The following is a 10,390-nucleotide window of genomic DNA, read 5'->3' on the forward strand; positions in this document are numbered from 1 at the left end:
ATGCAGCAGTCTGAGTTTGGGCTCTAAGCCCTGACTGGAGCCCTGTGGTCCATTCCCTGCAGCTCAGCTCCAGACTGGGATCTCACACCGTCCGTGCCCAGCCTGACTCGCCTGACCCTCCCGCAGGGTGGCAGGGGGTGAGAGGGTGATACAGCAGCTGTGCTTTGAGGAAGGTTTAATTTCTTTCTGTTTTTTCTTTCTGTTCTGTTTTTTCTTTTCCTTGAAGGTCTCCAAGTTGCCAAACCTCCGCTCCCTCAGTCAGCTCCTCCTCCTTGACATCATAGAGTCCTTAGCTACCCACATCTCAGACAAGCAGTGCGCGGAGCTGGGCGCAGACATATGACGTGCCTTGGTAACCCAACTTCTCCTTCCTTCCTCTCACACACTGGCACTTTGGGGCTGCCCCCCTGGCTGACCCTGCCAGCCTGAGCTGCTCAGTGCCTGCAGACTGCAGCAGGCCTGGAGGAGCAGGGACAGCGAGCTGCTGTCTGTGGGGTTGTTCCTCTGTGGAGGGTTTGGTCTGTTACCCAAACAGAGAACTGAAACCATTGCAGGAGTGAATCCATTCCACGTGGTGTGGGGAGTTACTAAGTGCATAATCAAGCCCATTATGACTTTCATGCTGTAAAGTCAAGCAGTCATGAGTAAGAGAGTCACTAATCCTTTGAAACACAATATTTAAAGAATACTATTTAAAGAGCTTCAGCTGACCCAGCCTGGGGCTGCCAGGGGAAGTGAGACAGAATGAAAGTGGGAGCAGAGCACGTGGTGCTCGCAGGGAGGTTGGCTCTGACCACAGTGTAGTGACTTTCCAGTGGTGTGGATTAACAGATAAGCCCCTTTGCAACTGCCTGGATTGGTGGGCTGTGGGAATCCAGACCTGTGCTCTGCAGCAGGTCAGACTGGAAGATTACAGCAGTCCTTTCTGACCACCAAATCCATTAATCCTGTCTCGCTAAGCCTTTCTAAATCTGTTTATTAATAAAGAATTAACATCTTCTCCTGGCATTTCATGATTGACTTGGCGTTCATTTTGGAAAAAAATTAAGCAAAAAATGTTCCGGGCTTGATGAAGGTCAAGTTGTTAAAAATAAGTCTGTGCTACATCTTGTTACTAATTTTGTACTGAAGTGTCTCTGTGAGCCATTGCCTTTGCAGGAAGGTGAGTGAAGGCAGAGTGCCCTTCCCAGCCTGTGCAGGAGCAGCTGCTGTTCCCTCCCTGTGCAGCCCCCAGCTCCTGCCGGATGCTTCCCATGGAGAGGAGACGAGAGGAGCTTCACCTCTCCCCACTGCTGGATGATGCTTGGGGAGTGCCAGAGATCTGGTGTTGAAGTGCCTCTGGTGCCACCGTCCCAGCCCTGCCCGGGGCAGCCCCGGGAGGGACAGCACAGCCTTGTCCTGCCTCCCGCGGCAGGGGCTGCTCCCTGCGTGGCTGGAGCAGGATCCCTCCCGGGACACACAGCTCCAGCCCCTGCCTTCCCACGCTTGCAGCCAGGGATTTGGTTCAGGCCGTGGGGTGTTCCCGGAGCAGGACCAGCTGTGAGCTCCTCTCCAGCGTGTGCTCCGGTGTGCCCAGGGCATTGCAGGTTGTCCTTAATCCACGGGAATTGCTTCAGGGACCACCCGGTCTGTCTCCCTGGTGCCTCGCTCAGGTGCCTCAGACCAGAGGTGACACATGCTGCTGAGAGCCAAGGGCACCTTTTAAACCACAAGGATTGTTTCCAGATGCCTCACAGGGAGTGAAGTCTCTTATCAGAGGTCATGTTAATTGTGCTGACAGGCTGTGGTGTTCCCTGGGAAACCAGATCCGCAGCTGGAGAAAAGTTCTACCCTGCAACTTGGAACAGCACTACAAGTTATTTCCAGCAATGCTGATCCACTAGAGGACACCCATTGCCCAGGGAAGCCTTATTCTCTCAGTGAGGCTGGACTGGCTGGTTTCAACCATGCCATAACCAGCCCCCTGGACTCCAGTTTCTCAAAGCTATTTAGGGACCAGAGCTCACTCCTGAGGAAATGCACAGCTGCACAGCCTCTGAGCTGGGCCCTGCAGGCCTCTTGGCTTTGGGGGTGGTTTGGGCTCAGTCCTGGCTCTAGTGACTGCAGTGCTGGCTCAGAGAGGTAGTGTTTGAAAACTTGTGGCCCACTGGGATTTGCTCCAGGATGGTGTAGGGGCCAGCACACACTGTGGGGTTCACGTGAGCTTCCCAGGCCAGGTGGGTGTTCTTGTTCTTGTCACCTTGGGGCCCCTTATGGTCAGCAGGCTCCCGGGTTACTGGTGTTTGTGTAGCATTGGCCAGTTTTGTACTGGAATTCTTGGGCGGGTGCTCATATCCCTGTGTTTGGTCAGAACTAAGGAGCAGCATGGCTGTCCAGCTTTGTCTCTTCCTACAGTCTCTGACATGCAGTGGCTCTTTAAAGCCTTCAGGCCATGCCTTACTTGCACTGTTGTCCACACTCCAGGGTTTATCCCAGCAGGTCCCAGTTTTGCCACCCTGCACCAGCTCCCCTTGTCCCCACTGCCACGTGGGACCTGTGACAGCTTGGCAGGAGCTCAGCAAGGATCTGTGTGGATCCTCAGCTGCTCCAGCTCTGCAGGCACTAATGCCAGGCCCATCCCTCCCGTGCCAGCACCAGAAGCCACCAGGCTCCCAGAGTGCCCTGCACAGCACAGTGTGCACAGCAGGGCTGGTGTGTCCTCTCCTGGGGCACCAGCCTGGATCCCATGGCAGAGGAACAGGGAGTCATGCTAAGGCAGCCCATGGCTCACAAGGAGCAAGAACAGCACAAATGGATTAAAAATTACACATTTTAATTAGGAAATGTGCAGTGAGAGGGAGGCACTGAGCCAGCAGAAATGCTGGAGGAGGGAGCAGAGCCCAGCCTGCCTTAGGCCTCTGCCACCTCCAAGCCCAGGATCTTCTTGACGTAGTTCTGGACGTTGACGTGGAGCTGAGGGGCCGTAGCAGAGAAGGTCTCCATGGCCAGGGCCCGGGTGGCCTCCGACCCACCCCACATGGAGCGGTACAGGGGCAGAGTGTACTTCTGCTTCCCCTGCGGAGACAGAGGGGGGTTACACCTTAAACTCCTCCCCTGCTCCAGCGGGTGGAGCCCCACATCCCTCCACCCCAGCACTGTCCTGCTCTTGGCCAGGGAGAGTGCACAGGAATGGGACAGGGTGGGGAATGCTGCCATGGGCAGCCTTTGGCACTGTGGCACCCTGGAAAAGGGAGAACACCTTGACCTTGGAGAAGGAGCAGGCCCTGAGAAGTTCATCAAGTTCAAAAAGGCCAAGTGCAGAGTCCTGCACCTGGGTCAGGGCAATCCTCACCATCAGTACAAGAGGGAGGGAGGGAGGGAGAGGACTTGGTAGGTGACAAACTGGACATGCCCTAGCCATGTGTGCTCACCACCTGGAAAGTTAACTGTGTCCTGGGCTCATCCCCAACAGCACTGGCAGCAGGTGACGGGGCATTCTGCCCCTCCCATAAGACCCTAGCCCAGAGCACTGTGGCTAGGTCTAAGGTCTCCAAGACACATATGGACCTGTCAGAGCAGGTTCAGAGGAGGCCACAGAGATGCTCTGAGAACAGAAGGCTCTGGGGAGAACCTTAGAGCCCCTTCCACTACCTGAAGGGGCTCCAAGAGAGCTGCAGAGGGACCTGGGACAAGGCCTGGAGGGACAGGACAAGGGGGAATGGCTTCCCACTGCCAAAGGGCAGGGATAGATGGGATTCTGGGAAGGAATTAGTCCCGGTGAGGATGTTGAGGCACTGGCACAGGTTGCCCAGAGCAGCTGTGTCTGCTCCATCCCTGGGAGTGTTCCAGGCCAGGGTGGACAGGACTTGGAGCAACCTGGGCTGGTGGAAGGTGTCCCTGCCCATGGCACGGGGTAGAACTGGATGACCTTTAAGGTCCCTCCCAACCCAAACCATCTTGTGGGACTACAAAGAGCAAGAGCCAACTCCTGGCCCTCTGGCACAGAAGACCCTGTGCCACATGCCATCTCTCCCCACTGACAAACCTGGCTGTGCAGGAATTCCTTGACTTTGCTGAACTCAGCCTCCAGGTTGTTCTTGAGGATGATCTGGCACCAGCGCAGTCGCAGCTCAGCATTCTGAGCCTTGGAGATCTTGGGGTACATCTTGCTCAGCCTTTCCACATTGCCTGTGAGAGGAGTGTGATCACCATCCCCATGGGACTCTGCCCCAGCTCCCAGGGAGCCCTGTGAGCCCATCCCAGCTGTGCTGTAAATCCTCTGGGATCCTCCCAGCCTCAGGCTGGCCCTGGACCTTCCCTGAGCCTCTCAGCACCTCCTGCTCTGGAGCACTCCAAGCACTCACTGGCTCCAGGCAGGTGTGTGCCCATGTTGGGCCTCCCCGGCTGGACAGCCCTGCAGAGCCATGTGCCAGGGGCTTGGGGAGCAGCCTGGAATGGCTGAGGAGAGATGAGGTGACATGGGGAGGTGACAGCCCAGCCAAGCTAGGCTGGGAACAGGGCTCCTCCCTGCCCCTGCCTATGTCCCCATACATCCAGGGACACTTACCCTATAGCTCCATCCCCCACCACACCAACCCACAACCCTACATGTCCCACTGATGTGTTCTCATGTCCCCAGCCAACTGGGGCATGTCACCCTGTGTCTCCTCTGGGCTCCAGAGCCCTGACAGTGACCTGGCCCTCACCTTCAGGCAGGGGGGATTTCTGCAGGATCTGATCCAAGAAGTAGACCAGCTGGTATGTCCTCCAGCCCGTGATGTCCACAGCTTCGACTGCCTCCATGTTCAAGCTATCAGCTGCCCAGAGCTCTGCCAGGGCATCTGCTGGTTTCATCAGCTGCTGCCCCGGAGAGAGGTCGGGCAGGTAGGGCGGCCAGCCCGGCGTGTTCAGCCAGCGGTTAAACTCGAACCCTGCAGCCAGGAGGGAGGGAGAGCTGGAACCAGATCCCTGAGCCCTAGACCCACCACTGCCTTCTCCCAGGGCATCCCCAGCACCAGCAAACCTGCCCAAGGACAGTGACCACCAGAGACTAATGTGTTCAGCCACCCTGGCCTCAGGGTGTGCTTGTGGGTATCAGCCCCACTGCTGCCAGCGTGATGAGCCAGTCCCAGCATGGAAAGCTCTTGCCAAGCCTGATCTCCACCAAGGCAGGGCCAAGCCTGGGGCACTGGCTGAGCCTGATCCCAGCGCTCACCAGACTCACTAGGCTGAGTCACAAAACATGATGAACCCATGAAACCCAAAGAAACAGCATTTAAGTGCAGAGCAGAGACTGGGTTTGGGTGGGGGAAAAAACATCAGGCTGAGCTGGCATGTGCCCAAGCCTGGGTTAGTGCCTCCTGCGTTGGAGCCAGGGCCAACAGTGGCTCCAGTGCAAGGCACAGGCCAATGTGCACAGGACCCACAGGGGGTACAGGTGGATCCGACACACGTGGGTGCTGGTCTGCAAAGTGGCACCCCAGTTCCCTGGCCAGGATAGCACCATGCTGACCTGGGATGGAGTCCACGCCTTTCTCCTTCAGCTCCGGGAAGTACTCCAGGAAGAACCCGAGGGTGTCGTCCGCGGTGATGCTCTGGAACTTGAACTGGTTCACGTAGGCCTGCAGGGACAGACGGGGGAGATGCCACAGACACTCACCCTGCCAGGGAATCCCATCCTCCTAGTGTTCCATCTCAGGGGGGAGTAGTGCTGCTGAGCCCATTCCAGTCCCTATTCCTCCCAGGGGCTGTCGAGCCCCCTGCATCCCCCAGGACACCCCTCAGCATTCCCACCACCTGCTGCCAGCATGAAGCCAAGCTCTGCCTTCATCTTACTCCCTTGTGAACATCTCCAATTTCTACCTCCTCTTCCTCTCCCCAGCCACCCTGCTCAGCCTGTCCTTCCCAGGGTCCTGCTGTGCTCTGGCCTCCCACCATGGGGTTTTGGATGACTTTGCACCTCCACCTGGTACCTCCTTGTACCCACCTGGAGGAAGGCATCGAACTTGCTCTGGTTCCCCACGAGATGGGCCAAGTAACTGACGAAGCAGTATCCCTTCTCATAGGGTGTTTCATTGTATGTGTCATCTGGATTGATACCTAGAGAAAGGGAAAAGCCTCACAAATTCTCTGCCACCTGCAAAACACCACAGCCCTCACACGCACTGAGACTGCCCCTTCTGTGCTGCTGCAGCCCGTCCCAGCCCTCCTGCAGCCACCACCTCACCCAGGTCCCACCAGCTGCGCTGCCAAACACCCCAGCAGCAGGGCTCCCTGCCCCAGCTCTCACTGCCCCACTGCCCAGCCAGGGATGCCCCACAGACCTGGCTCGATCACCACCCGCAGCTTGTTGAGCGGATGGTCCTCCCCCGTTGCATCCATGTGCTGGCGCAGGAGGGCCCTTCCCGTGGCAGCCTCCAGGCAGGTGTATGCTGCACCTGGGCAGAGACAAGCAGGAGGTGTTCAGGGACCCTGACCAGACCCTGGGACAGGAGGGAAACTGCATCAGTGTATGAGCTGGGAGAGGAGGAAACCAATAACCAAGGCGTTGGGATGGCAGAGCTGCAGAGGCATGGAGCAATCTTAAAGCCAGGCTTTCAGAGCCACTTAAATTCATCTGGATGCAGCAAATGGCACTGGGAGAGCCTGAGATGCTGAACAGGACTGTGTGTCCATGGGGGAGCTCAGGGCAGCCGGTATGGGCTCCCTGAGGGAGCTGTGGGAGGAAGAGGAAGGTGAGGCTGGGCAAGCTCACTGCACCCACATCTGTGGCAGGGGCTATGGGGCATCCAACTAACAGAGCGAAGGAGATTCTGCTGCCACCAGAAATCACAGAATAGGTTGGAAGGGACCTTAAAACTCATCTCATCCCACTCCCTGCCACGGGCAGGGGCACCTCCCACCAGCCCAGGTTGCTCCAAGCCCTGTCCAGCCTGGCCTGGAACACTCCCAGGGATGGAGCAGCCACAGCTTCTCTGGGCAACCTGTTCCAGTGTCTCAGCACCCTCAGAGGGAAGAATTCCTTCCCCATGTCCCATTGACACCTACTCTTTTTCAGTTTAGAGAACCCCCTGGGGCACTGCAGCTGCTGCCCTTCATCTCCTCGGAGATGCAGCACAGGCTCCAGCCCTGCACAGAGCACACAGAGGGACAGACCCAGCAGGGCTCGGCACCCACACAGGGGCTCAGCACCCCCCAGCCAGGCAGGGCCACGCACCATAGACCTCGGTGGAGATGCGCCTCTGGGCGTACATGGTGAAGCCCTCGTTGAGCCAGAACTCTCCCCACGTGGCGTTGGTGACCAGGTTACCGAACCAGCTGTGGGAGATCTCGTGGATGATGACGTCCACCAGCGAGCGGTCCCCGGCCAGCAGGCACGGCGTCACGAAGGTGAGACAGGGGTTCTCCATCCCGCCGAAGGGGAAGGAGGGAGGCATGAACAGGATGTCATACCTGCCGGGGAAGGCTTGGCTCAGACCTCCTCCTCCTGCAGTCAGGGCTGGGGACCGAGGGACACTCCCTCCCCAGCCTCAGGGAACCCAGTCCTTCGGGAACCTTCTGGCCATACCTGCCCCAAACATAAGGTCCAAAGAGTTTCTCTCCAACTGTCAGGAACTCCTCAATCACTCCATCGTACTCCTTCTTGGCAGCCTCGATCAGGCAGGGCTCAGCCCAGACACGGCTCCTGGCCAAGCAAAGAGAAGAGGAAGTTTAACCATTAGAGGACTTTCACCCTGTTGCTTCATCAGACAGAAACTGCATGGTTTTTTTCCACAGAAAAATCAAAACCTGCTGATAAAGGCAGCTAATGAGGCTGATAGTGCAAACTGATGGGATTTCTTTCCTCATCTGAATGCCAAAGGGCTTTTATATGGCTGCAGTAGCAGCCAGGGACTCGAAACACCAGCAGCCTTGGGAGGGGACGTGGGACGCTCCGTGCATGGGGACCTGCTGCCCTCACTCATATGCAGCGTGAGAGAGCAGAGCCAGGCACACCCCCAAAGGTAAGGGGACATGGCACCAAGGCTCCTCCTCACCTTCAGAGCAAGAAGGAGCCTGGCAGTGGTCTGGTGACACAGACAGGGACTGACTGAGTCATGCTTACAGCCAATGTCTCCACTTTCCAGAGCCCCACGAGGCAGGGAGAGGCAGGATGCAGCTGCCATGGGAGCTTCACTGTGCAGCTCCCACAGCCAGGGCTAGCTCTGGGTTCTCCTCCCAAGTCCCTTACCTCGGGCCAACATCAGCAGACACAATGTCCCCAACGACCAGGGCAACCAGGTAGGAGGGGATTGGCTGGGACATCTTGAAGACAAAGGTGTTATCCTTCTGCTTTTCCCAGCTCGTGGCACTCATCACAGCCATGAAGCCCTCAGGGACCTGGACACGTGGATAAAAACATCCATTAGATCTGTAACACAGACAGTGGGATGTTAGCTAACCCAGTCAGGATGCTGCAAAGTCTGATGGCAAACATGTCCCAGCCCTGAAGGTGCCAAGCCCGTGGGCACGGCAGGGTCTGGGAAGCAGAGCACAGCAGTAACACCCTGAGCTCCCATCTGGGATCCCACCTGAGTCCCTGAGACAGCATCGCTTGGCACTTGGGCTCAAACACTGGCTGGGTGCAACACCAGGACACCTGGAGCTGCCCCACAAGGTGCCAGGAGATAAGGAAATGCTGGAGTTGCAGGTGTGGAAGGGCAGAGGATGAGGATACCTCAGCATTGGCTTCCCTCCCAGTTCTTGTACAACTGGTTTTTCCCGTTCCATGGCTGATCCACCTGCCTGAGCTGTGCCCAGGGAGCCTGATCCAGTGTTCCCTATCCCAGACATGGGGTAAGCCCCATTGAATACGGTTTTCTTGGTACAGAGCATCACGCCAGGGCTCTGTGACAGCTCACCCCGTGGGGGCCAGGGATGTGCTGTGCTGAAGTTTTAAGTGGAGAAATTAGAGCAAGAAGCAAAATAAATCAGTTCCAGAATCACCAGCTGGTGCCATGGGCACTGTCTTGGTGTCACACTGGTGAGCAGCTTCCCTTGCCCATGGCAGGCTGGCACACCGGGGCAGTCCAGTGCCAGTGTCAATATGTGCCTGCCCACAGGCAGGGAGGGAATTCGGATTATTCAGCCCTGTCTTTGGGGACCAGCAGCTGCTCCTTCCAACCTGGAAGCTGGACAACCCCAGCACCACCACCAGGACCTGTCACAGCCTGGCATCACCTCCCTCCTCCAGCTGTGTTTCCCCAGACCCAGCTCACCCAATCACCCTGGGGCTGCTACACACACACCAAGAGTGAGCATCCTGCTGTCCTTGGGTGCTACAGGGCAAAAATAGGGGGTTTGGCATCAGGAGAGCAGAGAGGTCAAACAGAGAGTTGATTCCAATAACTCAGTGATATTTTGGCATCAGCACTGAGTGTTTCAGCCACATCTCACTGGGGGAGAAGAGCCCTGGGCAGGATGGATGGCACTGCAGAGCCCAGACTGCAGCTGGGGAGAGGCAGCAGCACCCCCGGGGTCTGCCTGTCTGCATTTAAAGAGGGATGGAGCAGCCACAGCTGCTCTGGGCAACCTGTGCCTCACCACGCTCACAGGGAAGGATTCCTTCCCAATATCCCATCTGTCCCTGCCCTCTGGCAGTGAGAAGTCATTCCCCCTTGTCCTGTTCCTCCAGGCCTTGTCCAAAGTCCCTTTCCAGCTCTCCTGGAGCCCTTTTAGGCCCTGGAAGAGGTGCTAAGGTCTCCCTGGAGCTTTCTCCTCTCCAGGGTGAACACCCCCAGCTCTCCCAGCCTGGCTCCAGAGCAGAGGTGCTCCAGCCCTTGTAGCATCTCTGTGGCCTCCTCTGGACTCTCTTCCCCACCAGCAAACTTTGCAAACTCATGGAGGGTTTCGCACCCACTGGGTGTGAGGGAACAGCCAGGACAGCTCTGGTGCTAAGGTCTCCCTGGAGCTTTCTCCTCTCCAGGGTGAACACCCCCAGCTCTCCCAGCCTGGCTCCAGAGCAGAGGTGCTCCAGCCCTTGTAGCATCTCTGTGGCCTCCTCTGGACTCTCTTCCCCACCAGCAAACTTTGCAAACTCATGGAGGGTTTCGCACCCACTGGGTGTGAGGGAACAGCCAGGACAGCTCTGGAGTTCTGCTTACCTTCACAGTGGCTGAGTAGGTGAACTTGACCGAGGGGGTGTCAAAGCAGGGGAAGAAGGACCTGTTGAGGACAGCCTGGCCCTGTGTGTACATGTAGGGCTTCTGCTTCCCTGCCGTCTGCTCGGGGGACAGCCAGCACACCTGGGACAGAGGGTGACCTGGTGAGGGGCTGCTTACCCCAGTGTGCTCCCTCCGGAGGGAGCTGGGGAGGGGATTCTCAGCTGGCAGGAGCTCTGTCCTCCCCAGGCCCCGTGTCCTCTGGACCTCCC

The 10,390-nt window shown here is 57.5% G+C and overlaps 2 protein-coding genes across 2 annotated transcripts in view; one reads left to right on the forward strand and one right to left on the reverse strand.

The window, feature by feature from the left end:
* The window catches only part of LZTR1 (leucine-zipper-like transcription regulator 1), a gene marked incomplete at its 5' end in the record, with an annotated part of 35,946 nt that extends 35,603 nt beyond the window's left edge, over nt 1–343 (forward strand). Inside the window, one exon of the mRNA XM_009072628.1 lies at nt 227–343. Coding sequence (XP_009070876.1) covers nt 227–343 — 117 coding nt within the window. The remainder of the gene's footprint in view (nt 1–226) is intronic.
* Nucleotides 344–2,889: 2,546 nt separating this feature from the next.
* Nucleotides 2,890–10,262, reverse strand: RNPEP (arginyl aminopeptidase (aminopeptidase B); the record flags this gene model as incomplete). The annotated part of the gene is made up of 10 exons (XM_009072629.1): nt 2,890–3,054; nt 4,025–4,167; nt 4,686–4,910; nt 5,492–5,600; nt 5,966–6,078; nt 6,303–6,416; nt 7,196–7,431; nt 7,547–7,663; nt 8,210–8,358; nt 10,122–10,262. Coding segments are annotated over 10 exons (1,512 nt in total), but the record flags the coding sequence as incomplete, so codon positions are not given.
* Nucleotides 10,263–10,390: the final 128 nt, after the last annotated feature.

This window comes from Acanthisitta chloris, unplaced genomic scaffold (genome assembly GCF_000695815.1).
Source record: "Acanthisitta chloris isolate BGI_N310 unplaced genomic scaffold, ASM69581v1 scaffold13874, whole genome shotgun sequence".
Classification (NCBI taxonomy): Eukaryota; Metazoa; Chordata; class Aves; order Passeriformes; family Acanthisittidae; genus Acanthisitta; species Acanthisitta chloris.